This window comes from Leptosomus discolor, chromosome 7 (assembly GCF_034619465.1).
Source record: "Leptosomus discolor isolate bLepDis1 chromosome 7, bLepDis1.hap2, whole genome shotgun sequence".
NCBI classification, from domain to species: Eukaryota; Metazoa; Chordata; class Aves; order Leptosomiformes; family Leptosomidae; genus Leptosomus; species Leptosomus discolor.
In genome coordinates, this window is record NC_141397.1 from 2,535,950 (window position 1) to 2,561,199 (window position 25,250).

Consider the following 25,250-nt stretch of genomic DNA (forward strand, 5'->3'; position numbering starts at 1 on the left):
ACCATGGACACATCTCATGTCCTCAAGAGGAAGATGAATCTTCTGCAAATGTGCTTCTTACAATTATGTTTTATGATCCCATTACCTTATGAGTGGTACACTATGTAAGCTCAGCACCTTTGAAAATGGCATAATATATACTATCGACAGATGACACGAGACAACAGATTTGTCAGCACGGATCGGTAAGGAGTACAGGCTGAAAAGTAAAAGATGGATCTGTCAGTAGGGTGAATGGTTGATTCTCCGAAACAGGAATCCCAGTTTAAAGCCTGCTGTATAACGCTTGACTGACACTGCGTGATCATCTGAGACCTAATTATCCAAGATTGATTTTGATCTTATTAGCAAACCCCGCCTCAGCCACCTGGAGACTGTTTTCACACACGTGTCGTTTGTGGGTTTCACGGCTTTTCAGGCTCGTGGAAATCAAGCCACTTTTAATTGTTGCTGTCCTCCAAACGTCTTTGCTGTCACTGCGAGTCTTGTACAGCTGAGACTGGCAGTTTCCCAGCAGGACGTGGGGTGAGCCAGCCTGGGGAACCGGACTGTCTCATCCATGGATCACAGTTCAGGGTACGAGCCTGAGCATGAGCTGGTCCGCAGCTATTGCCGGTGTCTTTAGAGCCTTTGCCTCTAACACCTTCCCTTCTCAAAGATACGCCTTCCCTGTTCAAAAAGGTTATGTCCCCTGCGATATGTGTCAACAAAACGGATCAGTTTTGTTTCTGGATGATGTATATCTCTTAACTTCCAGCTTCGAGAAGTCCACTTACCTGGTGGAAAGCGCTTACCCCCGAGGTACTACGTGTTTGTGAGCAAGGTGGTGTTCTGCAGCAGTGCGGGAGGGCTCTGCTCAGGAGCCGTGATCCCGTTGCTGGGAGCGTGGTGTGGTAACACAGATTGCGGCAAGGAAAACCCTGGGAGGCTCGGGAGAAACAATCTTCGCAGCGAGAGTGCTCAAGCCCTCGGTAGGAGCCCGCGTGTGGCGACGCCTGCGTACGTGGTTTACGTCGCGAAGCGAGAACAGTGGTTTGAACCAAAAAGTACATCCTTGGTGCTAAATTACACGGCGTAGGCGTAGAGCAAAGCTAAAGCACTTTGCCATGGCCTCTTGCAAGGCCTCCCTGGGAGTCTTTCTGCTTTGGGGCTGTAACGGGTCTGCATGGCAAGGTTTTGGTAGCGGGGGGGTTACAGGGGTGGCTTCTGTACGAAGCTGCTAGAAGTCTCCCCTATGTCAGATGCAGCCATTGCCAGCCGGCTTTAAGACGGACCCGCCGCTGGCCAAGGCCGAGCCCATCAGCGACAGCGTTTTTCGCCTCTGGGATAACGTATTTAAGAGAGTGAAAAAGTTGTTGGGCAGCAGGAATTGCAGCGAGTGAGAGGAGTGAGAATGTGTGAGAGAAACACCCTGCAGACACCCAGGTCAGTGAAGAAGGAGGGGGAGGAGATGCTCCAGGCGCTGGAGCAGCGATCCCCCTGCGGCCTGTGGTGAAGACCACGGTGAGGCAGGCTGTCCCCCTGCAGCCCGTGGGCGGTGGAGCAGATGACTGCCTACACCCCGGGGAGGGCCACCACGCTGGAGTAGGTGGATACCTGAAGGAAGCTGTGACCCCGTGGGAAGCCTGCACCGGAGCAGGCTCCTGGCAGGACCTGTGGCCCGTGGGGAGAGAGAAGCCCACGCTGGAGCAGGTTTGCTGCTGGTGACCCCGTGAGGGGGCTCACGCTGGAGCAGTCGGTTCCTGAAGGACTGCACACCATGGAGGAGACCCACGCTGGAGCAGTTCATGGAGAACTGAACCTGTGGGAAGACTCACGTTGGAGAAGTCATGGAGGACTTTCTCCCGTGAGGGGGACCCCACATTGGAGCAGGAGAAACGTGTGAGGAGTCCTCCCCCTGAGGAGGAAGAGGCGGCAGAAAACAACAGAGTGATGAACTGACCCCCAACCCCCATTCCCTGTTTTCCCCCTGTGCCGCTGGGGGGGAGGAGGCGGGAAAATCGGGATCAAGGTTACACCCGGGAAAAGAGGGAGGGGTGGGGGGAAGGTGTTTTAAGATTTGGTTTTATTTCTCATTACTCCTCTCTGAGTTAATTGGTAATAAATCACATTTCCTTTCAGTTGAGTCTGTTTTGCCCGTGACGGTAAATGCTGAGTGATCTCCCTGTCCTGAGCTCAACCCCACAAACCTGTTGTTATTTTTTTTTTCCTCTCCTCTCTCCTGTCCAGTTAAGGAGGGGGAGTGATAGAGTGGCTTTGGTGGGCACCTGGCATTTTGGCCAGGGTCAACCCACCACAGGGGCACATCCTTCGGGTAACACCCAAATATCACCGTTGGGTGCGGCGGGGTGCAGCTCTGTACTGGTGCGGGCTGGCGTTTCGCGGTGGCAGGGGGAGGAGGTTGTTCAGGGCATCAGGTGAAAAACTCTCTTCCTGCTCTCAAAGTGTTATCCTGACTTTAGGGGCTGCTGCATCCATCTCCGGCCGCGTGGGCTTGGCGAATGACAAGTCTCGCATGGGATGTGTTTTGCAGTATTATGCTGAGCCACGAGGTGGCACTGGAAGATTGTAATAATCCAGCGTAATTAAGCTCCCCCCCCCCCCCCCCCCCGCCAATTCTTTGCCAGAGAAAGCATGAATTTTTACATTAAATGATGTAAACCATGGGAATTGGTTATTTCTCTTTCTTCTGATTTTTGGCTTCACTTCCCAGCGATTTTTAGTAAAGTTTTCTCAAGAGTAAAAATGGAAATGCCTCTGCGTGCAGTACAGCTATTGCGGCGGCTCCACAAAGTGACTCGACAAATCGACATCCCTTTGTTTTTAAACATGTATTCATTAATGCTGGTGATGCTGACAGCTGTCTCTCTTCCTGCAGCCAAGTGTTCATACCTCAGCAGCAACTGCATGCAGAAGTAGGAATTTCATTTCCTCTGTAATTTCTTTGATATGTTGCCTGAAGCTTTCTCTTCCCTTGTAGAGATGAAAACCTATTTCAGGTTTTCATCCAAGGTGAGAGTTCTTCCAAGATTTGTCCGTTTCTAACAAAGATTTCACAATATTCTGGTCCGAAAGATCTCACTTTGTTTTAACACTGAATGTAGGCTCGGGTAAGCAAAAGCAGTTAATCGTTGTGTTGCTGTTACAGGCGGAATTTGACACATTTTCATATGGTTTTACAAAGTATATAGCTCCTTCCCATATTCTCACACGTCTTTTTTATTATGTTTTTATAAATACTGAAAATATTGAAGCTTGTTTGTGGCTGAGTAAAGTAACAAGATGCCATCCATTTCAGCGGGCCGATGTCTGACTTAAGATTGTCCTTTACACCTGTGACTAAGAGAATCCCCTCTAGATAATAAATAAATAAACTCCTTTGGGGCTTTTTTTAGCCCTAGTTACTGTAGTTGCAGTGTAAAATCCTGATCCTGAAGTGCAAACAGCCTTGAATGGTTTTAAAGCTACTCCTAACTGGCCTTAACACCCAGCAACATGAGACCATTTACTAGATGAGGGACTTAGCAAAACCTGTCTTTAAAAAATTCTTGTCATTACAAGAGGTATCCAACCAAGACCTCTCACAAAGGCTCAGCGCCACCTCGTTTGACAGAAGTCTCAAAACTTTCATTTCTCTGAAGAGGAACAGACTGGCCACCCAAATTTCTGGGTCTAAACAAGAAAAGGCAGAGTTGTTTCCAAGTTGTTTCCCGATAGCTCATTTTGCCTTGTAGGAAAAAGGGTACCAAGTCATGTCATTATGAGAAGTAAAATATCCTCCTCGCTCAGGTTCTTCTACTCACTGAGCTCCTGGCAAAATCAGCGTGGTAGGTGCTTTCCAACCCCGCCGCCAAGCAAAAGCGATCTGAAAGGGTCAGAGCAGAGCTCCACATATCACACTGAAGACTCACCCAGGAGCCCATTTCTTCTTGGCTACAGCCGGAGGCAACAGTATTTGGCACAAAGAGTCCTGCGTCTGAGCTCAGCTCTCAGGCCGTTCTAACCGAGAGAGTTTATCCCTTTATCAGCTGCTTTCTTAAGAGAGAATGAGCTTCCTTTTGGACACCAGCAATTCCAGTCATTCACCACCCATACTTCCTTCCCTCCTGCCAGCAGAGCTCTGAAGCTCTTTATTGCAGTAGAAGTATATGGTGCATAAAACCTGTAGCCCCAGCCCGGCTCCCCGTGGATGGGTGAGCGTGGAGCAGAAGACGTGGAGCAGAAGATGTGGAGCAGAAGGTGTGGAGCAGAAGGTGTGGAGCAGAAGATGTGGAGCAGAAGATGTGGAACAGAAGGTGTGGAGCAGAAGGTGTGGAGCAGAAGGTGTGGAGCAGAAGATGTGGAGCAGAAGATGTGGAGCAGAAGATGTGGAACAGAAGGTGTGGAGCAGAAGGTGTGGAGCAGAAGGTGTGGAGCAGAAGACGTGGAGCAGAGACGTGGAGCAGAAGATGTGGAGTAGAAGACGTGGAGCAGAAGACGTGGAGCAGAAGACGTGAAGCAGAAGACATGGAGCAGAAGACGTGGAGCAGAAGACGTGGAGCAGAAGATGTGGAGCAGAAAACATGGAGCAGAAGATGTGGAGCAGAGATGTGGAGCAGAGTTGTGGAGCAGAAGACGTAGAGCAGAAGACCCAGCCCCACTACCTGTCGGCCTCCCTCCGTCCTGCTTGGCGCAGAACCCACGGGACGGAGGGCTGTGTGGCAGGAGCTGCCCCCAGAGCCTCCGGTGTGCCCTCTGCGGCCCCAAGCAGAGGCCGACGGCGCGCGGCCTGCCGTCCTGCCCGGCTGCCTTCTGCTGCCGCCGCTCTGGGGAGCGACACAGCAGTTCCGCCTTGGGGACCGCCGGCCCAGCACGGCTGTGGGGCGTACGCGACCGGTGCGGCAGGAACGGGAGAAAATGGCAGAGGGAAAGGCACCAGGAGATCTCCCTTCAGCAACAGGAACGCTGTGTCGGGGGGGTTGCTCCTGCTTACGATCCCAACGGTTGACTCTGCTGCCTCAGGGGCGGTGGCTACACGGGGTCGTTGGGGCACTCCTGACGTAGAGCTGGGTTGTCCCACCCTGACAGGCTTTCGAGAAGGAGTTTTGCCTTTCCTCCTCATTCTCCATGGGGTGTCCTTCTGCCCTGAACACTCGGGGTTTCTGCAGCTTTCTGGCCCAAGCCGTGACGAGCGATGGGCTCCCAGGAGCCCAAGAGCAGTTGCGCTGGCGGTGCCCAGGGCTCCGAGCATCCCTCGCCCAGCAGCCAGTCCGAGAAGCCTTTGGGGACTTTCCCGCTTTCTTCCTCGCCGTCACACAGATAGTGTCCTTGCAGACTCTTTCCCACATCAATTCCTACTTCAAGACAAGCTACCTCTCGTATTTTAGCTCTCTTGTATAAAGCCTTCCCTGCTGACATCACGTACAATGTGTTATTCTGCAGTTAGAAAACACACACACACACAGATTTTAGTAAAACTTTTGTTATCAAGTTTTATTATTTCAACAAGTGTTGCTGTCAGCTAATAATCCCTAGAGTGGCCATCACGAAGTATTCCAATAATTGGATTTTAATTAAGAAATTCGCTTAGTCCTACACTATTTTTGAAATCTAATTACGTCTTCAAGAGACTCACCCAAGTTGTGGTGTTTTCTGGACAATGTATGGACTCAGTACAAACTCCTTCTATTACTTTCCGTTCTTTTTTTTTGTTTTCTTTTCTTATGGGTATTATTAAAACTCTTCTGATTCCTGTATTGCCGCTGTAGAAAATTGTCAAGATCTAATGGATGAAATAAATACAGAATGCAAATACAAATCTCTATTATACACATTATGTGAGAAAAGCAGCTCCCTAATGCAAAGAAGGTTAGAAAGCTTTTTTACTTATTCTATTCATGGTCTTGAGATTTCTTTCCCCCCTTGGATTTAAAGGCATTATTAATGAGAAAATCCTGTAGATAAACTTGGCTGTAAATTTTATTCATATAGACAATAATTTACGTCTCGCTTCATCTGAAGTATTTGGGGAAAAATCCTGAGTATGTGTGTGCCCACTGAGCACCACCTGGGATAAGCCTGGCGAAGCCCGTGGGCTCGCTCGTGTTGGTACCACGGCAGCGCTGAGTGATCCAGGCGCTGCGGTTTGGACGTTCCGGTGTAGCCGTCTTTGGTGCTGACCGCCACATCTCACTCCATCGTCGTGTGAGTCCTCGTGACACAGCGACGGGGGCAATAATTAAGAATACCGTGAATCCAAGGCATTTCTCTTGAAGGGGTTGGAGCATTCCTGTGTTTTTCCATGTGGAGTAAGGGTTAAGACCACCGCGTGGTACGTCTTTGACTGTAAGTAGGCAGAAATCAATGTAATAAAAGTCTCGCAGAGATATTTTTCCATTTAGAAAGATGAATGGTACGTACAGTCATGTTCTGACCTTGAAAGAGTGGAAATAAAATGTGACAAGGGACTCTGTTTGTAGTATTTATACTAACCATAAAAATCCTCTGTTCAAACATGATTTCCTTGAAACAAAAGAAATCTATTTAAAACGTGAAGAGGGGAAGGGATAAGAAGAGAAGGTCTGATGAATTAAGGGTTGGCAATGTGAAGAACATTTCAGGAAGATTATTTACATGAGCGCTATGAGGCATCTGGCCTGTACACTGTAGGGTACAAATATAGAGAAGCTGTGGAGGCCGTAATCTGTCATTGCAGTGCAGACGCAACTCCAGCTGAATTCCACAGCACCTCAGCATGCCTAGAGATGAGATGAGATCTGCTTAGAGCGCAGGCTGAGCTTTTATTTTGAGACAGCCATTGTAAACATTTTAATATGTCCTTTTATACATTTCATATATTTTAATATATCCTTTGCAGAGATGAGGCAAAACTTCCATGGCCGAGGCGTTGGTTGGAACCCTGAAACACCAAGGAGAAAAAAATGTGTTTAAGAGCGGACTGAAAAATGGTGGTTAAGCTGCGTCAGTTCTTCACCTTCTTCGGCTTGCCTCAGCCCTTACTACTCTGGCCCACCTTGGCCTCCTTTGCTTCATTTTCTTTTTTCCAAGCAGTATTTCCCCAATCAGAAACAGGGCCTGTATGAACAATTTTTGCGTGGGATTCTGTTCTAATTCTGACTTTTATTTCATAGGTAGACATCCATGTTCGGGCAGGTTAGCTTCAGTAAGTCCAGCACAGCCTTTTGATATTTATCATTACAGCGCTGTGTTTTCTTCTGGAGCCTCAAGCAATTAAACCACATGCCCATCTTCCGGGTGAACCTGTAGCCATTATTCATCACTTGCCATTGTCTTTGGATTTTCTGCTTGAGACGCTTCCAGCTCTGCAAGCCAGGAAGCGATCTTCGCAGTAGCAGGGAAGACGGCTAAAGGTTAGAACGTTTTTTCAAAGCTTTAAAAATAGTCCACTTGCGTTTTAAAGTCTAATTGGTCTCTTTTAAAGTCCATTAGTAAACCTGGAATTTGTGATTTTTTTAAAAACCTCGCTAGCTGACACTGCCTTGCTGGGGACCTTAATGTTAAGATTACGAACAGTACCCAAACGGCTGAAATTAAAATTCACTTTAAAAAAATCTAATATTCCTCTTAAGCTGCTGTACCAATATTACAGAATCAGATAAAAGTCAAAAGACTGTGTCCAACAATCCTAAATGTCAGATTTTCATAAGCATTGCATTCGCTTTGAAAAAGTACCACATGTTCACAGCTGGAATACTTTGGAGCCTGCTTTGCTTTTCTTTTCTTATTTTTTAAATGAAGAAGATCAATCCAGACTCCCATATGCTCCTCGCTCCTTTCTTCTGGAGTGGCGATGGAGGGGAGGAGCAGTCCAAACAGCATCTCTGAAGGAAAGCTCCATTCCACTGTGGTTGAAGAGTGTGTCCCAATGGCCTTTGGCTAAGGAGGTCAGCTGAGGAGCGAAGAAGCCCTCAGTGAAGCCGGTGGGACCTTGGGTCAGTCCCAACCTGACAGACAACAGGTCCGTCCATCCTTAAGAACTTTGCCTCGAGAGCCTGCTGACCGCTGAAGTAGACACCACAGAGACCAGGCTGTTCATAGAAGACCTTGCTGAATTTACAGGGGGAGGACATTTTAGGGGGGTTGAAGTAAAGAGGAGCCATGCTTGTGATTCTGACAGAGCCAGGAGTGCCTCCAAGTGCTCCCCTACACGAGAGATAAGGATCTGGATGAGAAACACTGGGAGGACCTTCTTCTGTTTGACCAGCTGAAGGAGTAATTCTCCTCCAGGGATGACTTCCTTGTCACCTCCGATATGAAGGCATTAGTGACCAGACCTTGGAGAAGCTCAATCCAGTTACGCAGACAGTAGAGTTGAATCGTTCCTTCGTGAAGAAACGATGTCTTCCTCAGGAAGGTGACCCCCCCCAAACCTGCCAGGCTTGGCGTTGGCTTTTCCCGCTCCACAGTAACCCAGCGATCTCCTGTCTAAGGTAAGAGCAACCACGCTGGGGCTGAATGTGTAGCAGCAGCTTATTGCAAAGATCAGCAGTATGGTCCACGCAGCTTGTGGTGAGTTTGTTCTATGTGAAGATGGCAGCATCTATCTGTCTGTCTGTCTCTGTCTATCTATCTATCTATCTATCTATCTATCATCTATCTATCATCTATCATCTATCTACCTATCTATATTTTATCTATCTACCTATCTATCATCTATCTGTCATCTATCTATCATCTATCATCTATCTACCTATCTATATTCTATCCATCATATCTCTATCTATCTATCTATCTATCATCTATCATCTATCATCTGTCTATCTATATTCTATCATCTATCAACTTTCTATCTATATTCTATCTATCTCTATCTATCATCTATCATCTATCTATCTATCTATGATCTATCATCTATCTATCTATCTATCTATCTGTCTATCTATCTATCTACCTATCTATCATCTATTTATCATCTATCTATCTATCTCTAGACTGATTACTAAGCGTGAACAAAGCCCCTCGTGGGGGAGTAAGAGTGGAATGGCTAGGATGGAGGGAGCTGGAAGGGAAAAGCCAGCTGGAATTTTTTGTTCCCCGTTTCAAACCAGAAGTCCCCAGGCAGCTCCAGCCTGCGCTGTAGCGCGGAGGCTGTCTGGAGGGGCAGGATGACAGCACGATGCCTCGCCGGCTGCACGCTCCTGTTCAAAGCCGTGACGTGAGCACTCCACATGTCTAGCAGAGTGATGGTGCTGGAGACATACGGAGGTGTCCATCTTCCAGGTGTTTGGAGTAGAAATGGCCGTGGAGGAGGCTCTGGTGCAGCTCTTTCAAAGGGTACCCTCTACCTTCCCCCTCCTCTCCCCGCTCCCCTTTTATGACAGTGTTCCAAACTCAGACCCCAAATTAAACCAGGATTTTACAGCTCAGTACTGAAGCCTCGGATTGCAGATATTAATTACCAGGATGTGCTCGGAGGGCAGCAAGGATTTGGCAGGACAACTGAAGTCCCCTTTTTCTCCCTCGTTTCCCTCTCCGCACAGCGTGCTGCCTTGCTTCTGGGTTCCCCTTTGGGAGGTGATAAATCTGACTTTTGCCATCGAGGCTGGGCATCTGGTGAGGTTACCCGGTGCTGCTGGTGTCCTCCCCTCCGCCCTGTCCCAGTGTCACACCGGTAATGATACGGGTTGGGGGATGGAAGAGGGCAGGAAAACCCCCGTAGGACTCCGTGTAAAGAAGAAGGAAAACAAGGTCGATGAGACCTTTCCCTTTGCGTGACAGCTGGTGGGACCAGGCACAGCACCGGGCAGGGATGAGCTTTCCAGCTTCGCTCCGAGGGGCTGTCCAGCTCCAGGGTCCTGCTGGCGGGTGGGGAAGCGACCCTTGAATCCCAGAGCTTGGCTCCCGCAGCCGCCCCCCAGCTCTGCTCCAAAATCCCGTCCCCTCGGTGCCTCCTCGCCGGGTGCCCGCTGCCGCCCGCCCCCCCCCCCCCCCCCCCCCCCCCCCCCTCCAGCCCTAGCAGCACCGGCCGTGCCCGGGGCAGCCCTGGGAGAGGTGGAAAACCGAAAAGGAAAGGAAAGGAACAGGAAAGGAAGAGGAAGGAGATGCTCTGCCAGGATCCCGCCAGGCGCTGAGCAGGCAGCGGGCTGGAGGAGAGGGAAAGGGGCTGTGCTCCGGGCGGCAGCGCAGGCAGCAGTGCGGGCAGGGCAGGCAGCAGTGCGGGCAGGGCAGGCAGCGGTGCGGGCAGGGCAGGCAGCGGTGCGGGCAGGGCAGGCAGCAGTGCGGGCAGGATAAGCAGCCCGGGCAGGGCAGGCAGCGGGGAGGGCAGGACAGGCAGCCCGGGCAGGACAAACAGCAGTGCGGGCAGCGCAGGCAGCAGGAAGGGCAGGACAGAGCAGGGAGGGCAGGACAGGCAGCCCGGGCAGGGCAGGCAGGGCGGGCAGGAGAAGCAGCCCGGGCAGGAGAAGCAGCCCGGGCAGGGCAGGCAGCAGTGCGGGCAGGGCAGACAGCCCGGGCAGGGCAGGCAGGGCGGGCAGGAGAAGCAGCCCGGGCAGGAGAAGCAGCCCGGGCAGGGCAGACAGCCCGGGCAGGGCAGGTAGGGCGGGCAGCGCTGCCCCCCCCCCCCCCCCCCAAGGCAGCGCAGGCAGCAGTGTGGGCAGCGCAGGCAGCAGTGCGGGCAGGATAAACAGCCCTGGCAGGGCAGGCAGCAGTGCGGGCAGCGCAGGCAGCAGTGCGGGCAGGATAAACAGCCCGGGCAGGGCAGGCAGCAGTGCGGGCAGCGCAGGCAGCAGGGCGGGCAGGATAAACAGCCCGGGCAGGGCAGGCAGCAGTGCGGGCAGCGCAGGCAGCAGGGCGGGCAGGATAAACAGCCCGGGCAGGGCAGGCAGCAGTGCGGGCAGCGCAGGCAGCAGGGCGGGCAGGGAAGGCAGCACAGACAGGGCAGGCAAGGCGGCGGGCAGGGCGGGCAGCGCAGGCAGGGCGGGCAGCGCCAGGCAGCTCCCGCCGCCCGGGGAGGGCTCTGATTCATCACCCCGTGCAGAGGAGAGGATGGGACGCCGCTAAACTCCCCTTTTCTCCCTCCTCCCTTCCCCCCACCCCCCCCCCCCCCTTCGCCGAGCAAGCCCCCCCCCCCCCTCCTCCCCCCCTCCGCTGCTCTTCCTCTCTCCCCAAGCAGTGAGGCTCGGACCGCGCTCGGCTCCAGCGCTTTCTTTTAAGATGCTCGGCCAAGGTCTTTGCAGCGAGATTTTTATCGGAAGTTAAATAGCCGGCGGCTCGCCGCTCCCTCGCCAATAAGTCATTTTTTTTTAATAGAGACAAATCGCCCTGGACGCCCCGGAGCGCCGGTGCCGCCGCTCCTGCCCGCGCCCCCCGCCGAAACCGAGCGGGCAGCCCGGGCAGCTGCCTCCTCCCGTAAGTGTCCCGCGGAGCCGGAGCGCGGCCGTGTGCGGAGAAGGGGAGGCGAAGGGGGGGTGGGGGGGGGTGGGCAGGTGGGGTAGGGGGGGTGGGAAGACACCGACCAGCCGCCCCGCCGCCCCCTGCGCCGGGTGCCCAGCGGCCGCGGGACCCCCTCGGTGCGGAGCGCGGCGAGGAGATGCGCAGGGGCGGTGGGCTGCGCCGCGGCGCTCGGCCCCCTCTAGGCTCACCCATGGAGAGCCCCGCGGAACCCCCGACCACCGTCGGACCCCCCCACGCCGTACGTATCCCCGCCGCGGCCCCCAAAACCCCCCATCCGCGGCGGCGGTGTTGTCCGCGGGGCGCGGGAGGGGGGGCCGGAGGAGGGCTGGGGTCGGGGATGGGGGATCCGCGCCCGTCGGGGAGCGGGGAGTGGGGGGTTGGGGCCGGGGCGCGGTGCCGGGCCGGGGCGCGGAGCGGAGCGCCCTTAGGAGCGGCGGAGGGAGGTGGGCGCTTGCGGGGGGTAGGCAGAGCCTGCTCGGGGGTCCCGGAGGCGAAGCTTTTCGCCTGGGTTTGAAGCAGCCGGAGCCCCGATCCCAGCCTCTCCCGCCCCTTTCTCTGCGCTCCGGCGCAGCTCCGCGCTCCAGCGCGCAGCCGGCGGGGCTCCGCGGCCGAACTGCCGGGCGGTCGCCGCCGAGGGCGCGCAGGCAGGGCAGGGCAGGGCTGGCGGTGGCACCCCCGGGCCGTCCCAGCCCACACCACGGGGCTCTCCCGCCCAGTAAAAGGACTGGGCGCCGGGGAGCGCTGCCTACAGGCGCTCTGCAGCCAGCCCGGACCGGGCGATCACTTTGCTCTGACGCTGGATTAACTCGATTTCAATCGTGGTTTTGTTTGTTTTGTTTGTTTGTTTTGTTTTTTTTTAATTTTGTTCCCCCCCCCCCCCATCCGCACACCCCATCTCCTCCTTCTCTCCCGCCCCCCCCCCCCCTTTCCCTCCACACCTCTCTCTCCCCCCCCTTGTCTCAAGCCTAACCTTGTCTTGTGGTCATGGGGTCTATAATTTCATTTTTGTCTAGGCTGGTGAGAGCTCGGCTTGTTCTGTAAAGTGGATGCCAGGTGGATCTATGCTCTGGAAGGAACAAAGAGGCAGCGAAGGCAGCGCGGGGGAAGTTTGAGCGGCGAGGATGCAGGCGGTGTACTGGTACGCGGTCCTTCTGCTGCAGCCCACCCTCTACCTGGTGAGTACCCCCGGCCCCTCGCACGGCTCGGGCAGGGGAGCGGGGGGGGGGGGGAGGCACCAGCTCGGCAGAGAACGAACAAACTCATCGCAACTACCGGCGCGTCCGCAGCCAGCCCTGCCTCGTCCTCCCGGAGTCGGGCCGGGGGGCCGGGGGGGGCGTGCGGGGCTCGGCCAGCAGCTCTCGGCGGGGCGTGTGTGGGGGGGGGTGGTGTTGGTTTTATTTGGAGAGATGGGGCGGGGGGGGGGGGGGGAGGGGGGGGCGAGGCAGACCCGTCAAGTCTCCTCCGCGGGGAAAGGAAGCACCGCCGGGCTGGGGGGGGGGGGGGCTCCTGGGCCGGGTTCCTCGGTGCCTGCGGGGGATGCTGCGGGCTGGAGACAACTTCTTGCCCTCCGCCTCCCTCCTGCGGGTGGGAGCCCCCCCCTGGAAGGGGGAGCCCCCCCTGGAAGGGACACCCCACCCCACCCCCCCACCCCCAATATACCACACGACGGGCGGTGCGGCACGGCCGTGCAGGTACCCGGTGCGAGCTCAGCTACTGTTCTCCGGGTGCGGGGCCGTTGCCTTTCGCAGCAAAACCTCCTTTAGGATGACCGGGGGGGGAAGGCGGGCGAACCGCGGCGTTATCTCCGTTAGCGCACGCTCGGCTCCCTCCGCGCTGGCACAAAACCAGGGCGGGCTGCTCCTTCGCAGCCCCGACCCCTCGGCTCCCTGCAGGGAAACGCTCGGCGGGAGCTCACGGCTCCCGTTGCCGGAGGGAGGCGACGGCTCCGGCTACCGGTTGCGGCTCCGGCTGCGGCTCCGTCTCCGCGGCCGCCGCCTGCGCCGCCGCTCCCCTGCGTTGGTGCGGCCGCGCCGCCTGGGGGCGCTGTGGGGCAAGAGCGGCGCGGCGGAGCTGCGGAGCAGCCAATCGGGAACGGGCGCGGAGGTGGGCGGGGCGAGGCGGGGCGGAGCGCTTCTTCCGCGGACGCGCAGCGCTCAACGGCGCCGCGCAACGCGCTCGGCCCGGCCCGGCCCGGGGTCGCCCGACGTGGGAGGGCGGGGAGGGGGGGGGGGGGGGTGTGCCCTCCTGGGGACCCCCTGCCCTGGCCGGGCGGTGCCGCGTCTGCCGCGGGCGGCTCTTCTCAGCGCGCCTTGGGGGGGGGGGGCGGGGGCGGGGAAAAGCGCGCGTGGCAAATAATCTATCAAAAAAAAGCCGGAGCGCGATCGATACGTCGTGTTAAATTTTAAATGTGTTTGCTGGCAGTTAAACTGCTCCCGACTCATTACAACAACAGCGCTGGATTTATTCTAATGCGCTGCAGCCTGCACAACAAGCGCATTAATTCTCCTTTAATTGTAAACTGGGAGCATTTGAAAACCATTCAGTGTGCAAATTATGCTGATTCAATTACCGTTTAGTTACAGACTTCATTACCTGAATGCTTTTTTTTTTTTCCTTTTCTCTCTTTTTTTTTTTTTTTTCCCCCTCCCCCCGAGGGCTGCAGAGTAAAGGAGATTTTCCAGTTTCCCCCGAAACAATGAGAAATATGATTAAAAAAAAAAAAAATCAGGAATACAAGACAAGCTAGGGGGGGAGGGGATGCGCTCCTCGGCTGGGCTGTGTCTTCTGCCAAAACACTCGGGGGAGGGGGATCCAAAGGATTTCCCTGCCTAACCCGATTCTTCTTTCTAGTCGATCCTCCCGCGGTTGTCCCCATCCCTCCCGATTCCCTGGATTTCTGCAACTTCGCATTAGGCCATGGCGTGACAACAAACTCTTTGTTAGCGCCGGAGCATGAAGTTTTGCTGGAAGCTTTAACGCGGTGCCAGAAGCCAGCGAGGTGCGGCACGTTGTGGCGCCTACGCGGGTGTGCGCGGGGCTCTGCGTGACCCAGAGCGGTTTCCATCAGGGATTAAAGCAGCAGCGCCCGGCTTGAGGGAAGGGTAAATGAAATGGCAGCGCAAACGCAGCTTCCCGTCGAGTTTGTTAAAAAGAGCTTTTTGAGAAGGGGGTGACGATACAGGGGAGAAGGAAAATCGCGTGTTTTCCGCCCCCCACGGCTGAACCACGCGGTGTTCGGCGGTCGTGAGCGGCCGCGGCGGGGCTGGGCTGCCTCCAGGTTCCTCATTCACGGACACTCGCTGGTTTGTGATTCCTCTTCAGCCAACAAACGCTGCTCTTTTCCTTTTATTTTCATTTTTTATTTTTATTTTTTTTAAATTTTCTTCTTCCTTCTCACCCCTCCACTGTTAAACACCTTCCTAATGAAATCTTGGGGGGAAAAAAAGCGCTTCTGCTTTTCTCCCCCTTTTTAGCAGAGCCATATGCCATCCAGCCTTATCGCCTGAAATTTATAGAGGTCACGGCCGAGCAGAAGGAGCAGGAATTTTGCTGGGATGAGAGATGGTTCGTCTTACTCTGCGTATTGATAAGAACATTAGTCAACCTCATGCGTCTTCTCCTTGTTTTGAGCTGTGCAGTGTATTGAAAACGTTATATTTGATTTGCAGTGCAAGTGCATTTCCTTTGGCCTAAATGGATAACTTAGTACTTATTTGGTAGAATTAGGAGTTAACCTTTAAGGGCTTGCAGTTATTTTCTTTCTTTACATTTAGAGAGCTGCAGAAAGTGTTCAAACAGCTTCTCTCGGTCTTATTTACTACGAGACTCCACCGCTGCTTTTTTGAAAGCGTCTTATTCTAGTGGATAATGTTTTCTTAACTAACACCGCTGTGCCGAGGTCGAAGTCATCACTAAGGAAGCACGTAAATATTAAGAAAGAAAGAAAAAAACCCCAACACGCGGAGATGGTAAACTCTTTTAGGTTTGAGCTCTGTCTGGTTATAAGGGCACCGGGGTTTTTACACCATTCCCTTCACGGAAACCTTCTCGTTTAATTCCTGCCGGTGAATTTCCATCCTGACACCACCGGGCAATAAAACGCCAGGCTGGTTCGCTTCGTTTCTTTTTTTTTTTTTTTTTTTTTTTTAAAAAAAATTATAGTTTTTATTTTTTTTGTTTAAAGCACCATGCTGTAGAAGCGACTTGCAAAACGCGCGGGCTGCTGGCCAAGACGGCAAAGGATCCGAACTGGTTTGTCGCTCCCCGGGACAGGTCAAGCATGGCCCCAAAAGAGGAGCCCCCCCCCCCCCTTTCCGTACCGGCCACTGAGGAGCCCCTCGGGGCGGGCGGGGACCGGCGGGGACCGCGGGATGCTGCCCGGCCCGCCGCTCCGCTCCTGCGCACCCCTTCAGCAAAGCCAGGGCGCCTTGTCGGGGGGGACAAAACCCCTTTGGGGACTGCAGGGTTTTCCCTCCCCCCCCCCCCCCCCCCCCCCAACCATACCCACAGGGGGGACCTTCCCGCACGGTACCAGCGAGGAATAAACACCCTGCACCGCTTTTGCTGGGATCCCCCCGGCTTGGAGAGACTTCTGCTCACTCCTCGGGTGCTCCTCACCCGGAGTAGCGGGTACGGACCTCAAACCAGTCGGAATTTTGCCTTTCGGGCTGGTAGGGTAATGATCTCCGCCCCCCCCCCTCCCCCGGGCTTGTCGCTTTTCCCAGCCAAGTGCTTCTTTCCCTGGTGGGTTTGTAAGTCGCGACACACACCGGAGCCGCCCGACAGCGCGATTTAACTCCGTGCGGAACTGAAGCAGCTCCAGAGCAAGCGGAGGGGTGATTTTTCTTTTCACACCCCCCCTCCCCCCAGACAGGGCTGCGAGCAGCGGGGGTTGCGCGGGGGGCGAGTCTCTGCGCGGCGCTTTGGCAGCGGGGGCCACCCGCGGGGGTCCCCCCCCCGGTGTCACAGGGCGGTGGCTTTGGCCGAGGGGCTTGGAAACAGCCTGGGAACCCCCATCCCCGGGCCGGATTGGGGGTTTTGCGGTGTGTTCCACCCCGTCACTGTCGTTTGGAGGCCTTCTGAGCGCCGGGCGGAGCTTTCCTGCCAAAATGTGGCGAATAATAGAGGTTTAAAATTGTCCTCGGCGGTGGCAGCCTTGGTACGGTGTTTGCAGAGGGGGTAAAGAGTGGCTCCAGGGTTTGTGTACATTTAATTTCCCTCTGTGTCGCGCTGTTTGCGGTCATTTCACCCCTGTTAATGAAAGGTAGGGAGAAGGTGAAGAGATACCACGTGCCGGCGAAGATAAGTTGATTTCTTCCTTCCTTTCTTTTTTTTTTTTTTCTTTTTTTTTTTTTTTTAAAGACAGTTGCTGATTGTGTGCTACTTTGTCGTGGGAGGGAAACAAAAAACCCCACCTCTATAGGCAGCGAAGATAAAACAAAACAAAAATAAAACCAAACCAAAAGAGAGAGAGAAGGCATTGTGCTATCGTACTCACCACCCACAGTATTTGCTCAGAGGCATTTGGCGCTGAAAGCGTTCGGGTATTGCTTTTTTTTGTCCCCCCTCAATAAGCGATTTCTGGCGATTTTCAATTTGACGTCGAAGGCGGAGCGAGGGGAGAGAAGCGGCTTTTGGGGGTAGAGAGTTTGCGGAGCCTTGAGACGATCCCGCTCCCTCTTCCTAAAGGAGTTTGAGGGGTGGTGGTGGGGGAATAACTAATGACCCTGTCGGGAGGGAAGGCACGGGAATAGTCAACAGGACTCGGGTCTCCTGTAGGAGAAACAAACCGACCCGCGCTCTGTTTCGGGTTCGTTTTTTTCTTTTTTTTTTCTTTTTTTTTTTTTTTTTTGTTAAGCGGTGCGTTGTTTTCCAGGCTCCCTTCCTCCCTGACCACCAGGGACCTGTGCTGGGAGTTTAAGAAGGGGTTTCCCCTCACTGAAATGTCTTTTTTTTTTTTTTTTTTTTTTTCTTTCCCCCTGGTGCTTAGCACACCCTCTTTTCATTTCTGAAGTCGCTGGAGAAAGCAGTCTGGAACAGATTTCACCTTTTAGGGAGGCACCTGAATATAATCCAATCTCCCCGCCTCTCTCTGACCAGCCAAATCGTCCCAGTCGGTACCTAGAGGTATCCATTTTAAGCTCTTTAATATTTCCTTGCATCTCTAAACCGCCATTTTAATTAACAAAAAGCCAATTTCCCAGTCGTCTTGGAAAGTGCGGTGAAGCAGGTTAAGAAACCAATCGCTCGGAATAGCCAGCACTTGGAGAAAATGACTGTGTGAGCCATCCTTCCCTCCCTAGGATGGGCTGCTGTTCTCCCGGTTGGGTTGGGGTGAAGTTCTGCTGTGATTTATCAGATAGTTTAACACCCAGCTCTCTCTTCTTGTAAGTCAGCATTAAACCACCTCCCGGGTGCTTTGTAAATACAGCTTTAGCATTTTTTTTCACGCAGCAGATTGACATGTTGACGATTCTGCTTTAAGGAATGTGACAATAAAGTGGAAAACCAAAGGCTGGCAAGCACTTCATCAAGGATAAAAAGGTTCTGCTGTAAGGATGTCACTCAATTTATTGTGAAAGTCGAATGAATTACGTTTAATGAAAGTGCTCCCCAGATGAATATTACCAGCAATTTCCTGAGTTGGCTCTGTCAGATTGATATGAGGAAATGCCAACCCATATCAAAAAAGATCTCCAATCTCAATTACTATGCAAGCTTTCGAAGAGCTCCTTTTTATTGATATGATATATCTTGGCGGGGGTCTCAATGCGGTGGAAACTGCTCAACAGGACAGCACGGCTCCTAGTTCATTGTTTAACCCTACGCTTTTCTGGCTGTTGTTTAAACTTCTGCCAGCTTCGGGAGGGGAACGCGCCTCTTCTCCTCTCTCCGAGACCCAGAGACCCCAGTGGTGCCCCTGGCAGGGAGCAGGGGCGATGCTCAGCGCAGGGCGTTTGTCCAGCCTGGATGGACAAAGCCGAAGATCAGGAGGAAGAACTCGGCTGAGACAACTGCCGTTGGGTCCCCCTCATTTGCAAGTGTCCTTCTAGGCGACAATCCAGAGCACGGCGATATTTGTTACGACTAGCCATCCCGATATCCCCGCCCTTTCTTCCTCATCCCTCTAGGGCTTCTTTGGGCAAATTAGCAAATCGCTAAGCCCGCGAAGAAGGAGAAAAAGCTCGTGTGTCGCCTCATCTACATAAGAATTGACTTTGTCAGGGCTTTTCTGTTCTGTTCCAACTGCTCTGCCACCGCTGGCTGCTTGGGAACGCAGCTTCTTTTCCCCGAATCCCTCTTGCTGGGCTCGTTTGTCCTTCACGGAGGGATTCAGCCAGCTTGCTTCTACCCCTTCCCCGTCCTCTTTCCATTGTTAAAGCGAAGAGGAGGAGGAGAGGAAGAGCCGGTGCTGGCTGACCGCAGCGGGACGGGGACGCGGGCACCTCCGCACCCGGCGCTGCGCTCCCTGCGCAGAAAGGGTTTGTCCTTAGCACATGTCGGGCCAGTTTGGGTTCCCATTTTGCTGCTCGTTACTGGATCCGCGGCTAAAACTTTCTCCAGCGCGCGATTAGTCTGTGTGATTTGATTTTTTTTAAAAAATATATATATATATATATTTTTTTTTTTCCAAAGTGTGTTTTTCCCCCCTCTGGAGGGGGGATGCCGAGCGTTTCGAGCCGCAGCGGGCTCGCCCAAACGCTGCGCGGAGAGCAGGCAAGGACTTGCAGGACGAGGCTGCCTTTCGGAAGGTGCCCTTCTCCGCACCGCAGCGCCCCGGGGCCCCGCTGGCTGCTGCTCCCCCTCTGGCCCCGATACAGAGCCCTGCAAAGCCCCCCGCGCTGGGCAGCGCCTTGTAGAGAGCCCCCCCAGGGTGGGCAGAACCCTGCAGTGCCCTGTAGAGCTTCGGGATGGGCTGGGCAGCGCCTTGTAGAGCCCTCGGGGTGGGCAGAGCCCTGGAGAGCCCCCACGGGGTGGGCAGCACCCCAGAGAGCCCCCAGGGTGGGCAAAGCCTTGTAGAGCCCCCAAGGTGGGCTGGGCAGCGCCTTGTAGAGCCCCCGGGATGGGCAGAGCCCTGGAGAGCCTCCCCGGGGTGGGCAGCACCCCAGAGAGCCCCCAGCCCCGCTCCCTCCCTGCTCCGCTCCCCCGGGGTGAAGCCCCACCGGTGCCCAGGACCACGCCGGCCCTTGGAAATAACATTGCCACGGACTCCCTGCCCTGGGCTAGTCAATGTTTTGGGCCATTACTGCTCAGACCTCCCCTGCAGCCCTCTCTGGATTTGGGGTTTGGCTGCCTGTGTTAGTTTTCCCGAAGGTAAGAAGTAGATCGATGCATTCACTGGTGCTGCTGGCTGGTTCTGTTTTAATGGTGAAGCAGCTGCTTTATTTTCTAGGGAAAAAACTGACCAGAGGGGCAATGGTGACATCTAGCAAAAGCGTCACAATCGCTACTGATGTTCATGGGAGAATATGGATCAGGAAGAAATGGCTTATGGTTTGGTCTGGAGGGCTGGGTGGGGATTGTGGGTTGTTTTTCCTCTCAGCCCAGTCAATTCCCGTCTCATTCCTTTACTGGAGGACTCTCCATCAGTCAGACACTTACACCTGCCTTGTCAAAAGTCAGTGTCTCACTGACAAGTGCTTTTCAGGCAGCAGACCTCTAGAAGACAGCTCTGTCAATAGCGAGTGGGGATTTACAGGGTGGGGGGGGGAGGCACTTGCCTGCGATTATCTCCTCTTGAAAGCCGGGAGGGAGCTGGGAGATACCCCGAGCGCTGGCTGCCAGGACACAAGCAAGTGGAGGGAGCAACACTTGGCTTCCCCTCACCAGTGTCTCAGAGTGCCACTAACCCTCAAATGACATCAACGGTGTCCAAGAGCCACTCCTGCCGTGGCCCGTGGGATAGCAAGTGTCATTATTAATTAATCACTCCCTGCTCTTACGCCTCAGTGTCAGCCGTGTCCCACAGCCCGTTTTGACTCCAGTGCTCTCGAGTGTCTCTGGTCTCTCTCCACAAGGAGGGGATGCCGTGGTCCTGGGATACAATGAGACAAACCTGAGCATCCCAGAACAGCCTCCCTGATCCCCAGACTGTTGCCTGGGATCTTAGATGATTAGATCCAAGATCCCGTCCCTGTTCCCCTCCACGCTCACTTCTAGAGGTCTGCTGCCTGAAAAGCAGTTGTCAACGAGACACTGACTTTTGACAAGGCAGGTGTAAGTGTCTGACTGATGGAGAGTCCTCCAGTAAAGGAATGAGACGGGAATTGACTGGGCTGAGAGGAAAAACAACCCACAATCCCCACCCAGCCCTCCAGACCAAACCATAAGCCATTTCTTCCTGATCCATATCCTCCCATGAACATCACTAGCGATTGTGATGCTTTTTTTTGCTAGACGTGACCATTTTCCAGTCCCTTTTGATTACACCACGTCCCCCTGCGTGGTGCCTGGAAACTGCATTGTCTGCTCCAGAGATATTGCTTTTATCTTCCAAATGCCACCCTCATTAATGTCAGCGTCTCGCAGCCCAGCTCGTGACAAATGTCTCAGGGACGTTCATCCGCCTTGCACGCTGCATCCATCTCTCCAGGTGCCCTGTCTTTTCCTCTCCAAGGAGGGGTTTAGTAATATTGTCTTCCTTGCGCCCTGTGTCTGCTGCGAAATGATCTGTCCATTGGTTGGTGTCTGTCCCGTCTGTTCACGTGTTCGTTTTGCCAGTGCCCGCGGGGGTTTCGCCTCTCCTGTTAACCTGTTTCGGTGAGAGGTTGACCAGTGCACGGGAAGATGGTCTTCCCACATCTGCAGGTTGTTGAAAAGGGGAGAAATTAAGCTTTTTGCTTTCTGGGCGCCTACCAAATGACAATGATGGCAGTGCCCTGTTTTCCTCAAATTTCATTTTGTCATCCAGGCTTGATGAAAAAACGAAAGGACGAAGAGCCTGGTTGTTTCTTTGTGTGTGTAGCCTAGTTGTTTCTTATTGTGTGCACTTGTGATTGTCCTTTTTTTTTTTTTTTTTTTTTTGGCTGAACTTTCGAAAAACTGCTAAGTAAAAGATGCCTGTGTGATCTCTTTGTGTATTCCTTAAACTTTGGTGATGGCTGGACAGGATGCCTAGGCTCAGCAGACTCCTTTTAGCAGCAGAGCTGGCAGCCAAAATAATAGCTGGAAAGAAGCGATCTAGTAGCCTCAGTTCTTGGAACCAGCTGTAATAAAAATATTATGTGTGTATATATATATATATATATATATATATATAACATATATGAAAATTAAACTATTTATTTAGAAAGGAAAGTACAGAGTTGCTTAAAATCTAACCAATACAGCATCCTTGGTTGAAAACCAGAAGATGCTGCTCACCTTCCTAGTTAGAACATCTGATGCTTTGATCCAGAAATCCTTGAACTCAGTGGCGATTTCTGACAACTCCAGAGGTTTCGGATCTGGCTCTGTGAGTATAGTGCTTCTGCCTGATACTGCATACATTATATATATATATATGTACTAAATAACACAAGTTACTTCACAAACAATTAGTGACTAGCACGCCTTACGCCCCTGCCCGCCCCCGTGTCAGCCCTGCATTACGTGGGAGTTAATTTTCAGCTGGAACAATATTTCCTGCGTTTGTCTTAGAGGTGGGTGAAAGGAAAAAGGAAAAAAACAAGTAGACACACACTAGCCGTATATTGAGAGGACTGTTGAAAGACAAAGCCTGCTATACAGCAGATCCTATGGCCTGATCCTGCCACGTCAGAGCAGACAGGGGTCCTGTGTAAGTCAGCGGTTTACTCGTGTGAGGAGGCCAGGTTCTGTCTCCTGCCGAAGATTGAGCAGACCATTTCTATCACCGAGAATTGCTTGTCATTATTCGGGTGCCACTTCAAATTGAAAGTGTAATTGGCAGCTCTTAAAAAATTTTAACTGATGGAATTTCTGTTATGGATCGCTCAGACCACCTGTACCATAATATTTATCCGCACAGTCATTTTTATAAGCCATTCTTGATTGAACTTTAGAAAAAAACAGTTCTTCTGCCAGGCTATTTTGTCAAGAAATGTTGTCATAGGCCTTCAGGTATATAAAACTGCTTATATAAAATTAATGGAGTGCTTTTTATATTTACAAACCATAGCATTTGAGGTCTTGCAAAAGAAGGTAGGGACTTAAAATAGGAATAGTATTAAAGCTGCGTTCTCACGGTTGTTGCACTGTCAACAGCAATATTGTAAAATACTGGTCTGTTTAAAATCAGAGTGTTAGTCCATAATTTTACTCTAATTTAGAGTAATTTCTGTTGTCACTTTCTGCGGCTATGCTGTATTGCATACAGAGCTTTTCCTTAATGTTTGTGTGGGGAGGACTTGGCACCTTGAGAAGATTTTGTGAGCGATATTGCTGGGTGAAACAGCCACGATACTGTAGCTTTATGGAGGGCAATCGCTGAGTGAACAGGCCTTTAAAGAGCAGGGAAATAAGGAGTACCAACGCAGAGGTGGGACATAAAAGCTATGCATAACAGTACATCAAAACATTCCCCGCCAAAAAAAGATGGGCTCCATCCTGCCACCTTCATCTGTGATGGATATTACCTTGACACAGTTTTATATTCCTATTTATTTCTTCTCCCTGCTTCCACAAACAATCCCATTTGCTTAATTGGCTTGCTTGTAGGAGGTGGGAGCGTTGTACGTGTTGCAAACAGAGGTGCAAGAGCACGACCCTTCAGTCACACTGCTTTCTAACGCCTGAATGTTGGAATTTTAAGTGGTTTCTTGCACAAAGGAGCTCCTTAACCTCAGTGGAGCCACTTCTGTGAGCGGTCACTTGGAGGGAGTAAGGAACGACATCCTCTGGTCCTTGATAAGACGGTGCTCTGAGCGAGTCACCTCCTGTCTCTCCAGCTTCTTTCTGCTGAACCACACGGTGGTGCCTCTTGCTGCGTGCCCCCCCTCCTCTGCGAGCAGCCCTGCTGGCTCCGCTAGCGCTGGTCGTTGCAAGAAGCCACTGTCCCACAGAACTACGAATGTATCAGAATTAGTTTGTGTTTATCATCTTAAATGCACAGAATATTTGCTAGCTAGAGAGGAGTGGGAGCCTTGGAGAAGTTATTGGGCGGGTTAGCAGGCCGTAACGACATGGTGCCACGCGAGACAAACGGTTATGGGAATGGGTGACCAAGTGGGTTAGAGGAGGTGCGAGTTCTGCTTCTGTTCTCCACAATTCACAGAGTATTCTGAAGTTGTGGGGTTGTAGCGGACACTTCAGAGCGGAAGCCAATGGTTTGGAATTACTTTTTAAAAGCAAAACACAAGCTTGACTGAAGGCAGGAGACTCGCTCACGTGTTCTTCGGCGCTTTACCGAGCTAGGACCGTAGGAAGGTGGAGGCAGTATGGGGTTTTGCATTTCTGGTTTTAGGATACAGAATTTTCTTCTTCTGTGCTAGAAAAGAACACACATTTATATCTTTTAGAAGTGGTACAAAGTAATGTTTTTGCCAAGAACTTGCTGAATTTACCTCTTGGGCTACTTAGGATCTATTGCAGCATTCTGCTTATAACCAAACGTTACACGGCCTGCCATCCCTTATCCTAAACATATTTTCTTTATTATTCTTGGATAATAAGAATTATCCATTAATTATTGGATAATAATATATATTTTTTGCTTAATTCTGAATCTTTGGAATCGTCATGCTTGACTTATTCTGACTATTGATTCAGCTGCTGAAGAAATAGTCTGCAAAATATCTTTGTTTTTGAAATGAAGCTAAAGTTAGGCTTTTCAAACAGATAAACAGGTAATCCATAATTTGTCTTTTTTAAAAATTTTTTTAATTGGTAGATGTGGTTTTGAAGCACTCAGGCACCACCACTTACTGTTTTCTAGAATCACAGAGAGATCCAATAGTGGCATATTTGAGAAAGCCACGTCTGGCCTGCATGCACTATTATATCTGTGCTCTAGATTTGAAGCCTAACTGCTGCTGATGGACATTTTTTGCAGAGCACTGCAGATTTTTTTTTCCTTTCGGAAGAAAAATGTACTTGAATGGTGACCATGTAAGGCAAAAGATGTACCCTTGTTTATTCTTCCACCAGAAACTTGCATGTTGATTCAAGGCCTTTCAGACTCAGGAGAACTTCGTCATTGATTTCTCTGGTGATGGAATGATGGCCTTAGCTTGATAAATATTGCAATTTGTTACAGGCTGGTTGGGAATGATATTTCATTGGATTTTAGCTCGAGTTCCTGGGTGTGAATTGGCTATTCGTAGCTGCAGAGGAAGGTAGAAGTAAGGATTTCTAATAAACGTGGAAGAACATGTATGTAGGGCTACGTGGGATCCATAGCCTTTGCTCTGAGCAACTTAGTCTCCCATGAGGTTAGAAAGAGCTGAGTGAGCTCTACACGCTTCCATTTCTACCGTTGTTTCTGCCATCGTGGTATGCTTCAGTGAATTTATCCAGAAGAATGTCATCCTGCCTTTGGCCTGCCACGAGGCCCTTCCTTTAGACCCAAGTCCTTTATGTTCTCTGGCAGAATGGCTCCATGGCTACAGTGCTCCTCACCTAGAGTGATGACTCCGTGGTTTGTCCCCAAACTTTTACGCTGTATTTTATCCGAGCGGCACAGTGCTAATCATCTGTGTCTGGCACCAAAATGACTGTGCTGCCAGCCCTTACAGGTGGATGATGTGCTTGAGCTCAACAGGTGGAGCTGTGACTTCTCTAGCCTGGTGATTCAGGCTAGAATTCAGCTAGCTGGACCGGCTCCTGACTCTAATTTGCTCATGTACTTTACATTCCCTAAATTTGCACCTACATTTCCAAGT

The 25,250-nt window shown here is 52.2% G+C and overlaps 1 protein-coding gene across 1 annotated transcript in view; it reads left to right on the forward strand.

Moving 5' to 3' along the window:
* The first annotated feature begins 12,533 nt into the window (after positions 1–12,533).
* NXPH1 (neurexophilin 1) overlaps positions 12,534–25,250 on the forward strand; it is a 138,631-nt gene continuing 125,914 nt past the window's right edge. Inside the window, exon 1 of the mRNA XM_086468245.1 lies at positions 12,534–12,587. Within this exon, the coding sequence (XP_086324371.1) occupies positions 12,534–12,587 (54 nt within the window). The remainder of the gene's footprint in view (positions 12,588–25,250) is intronic.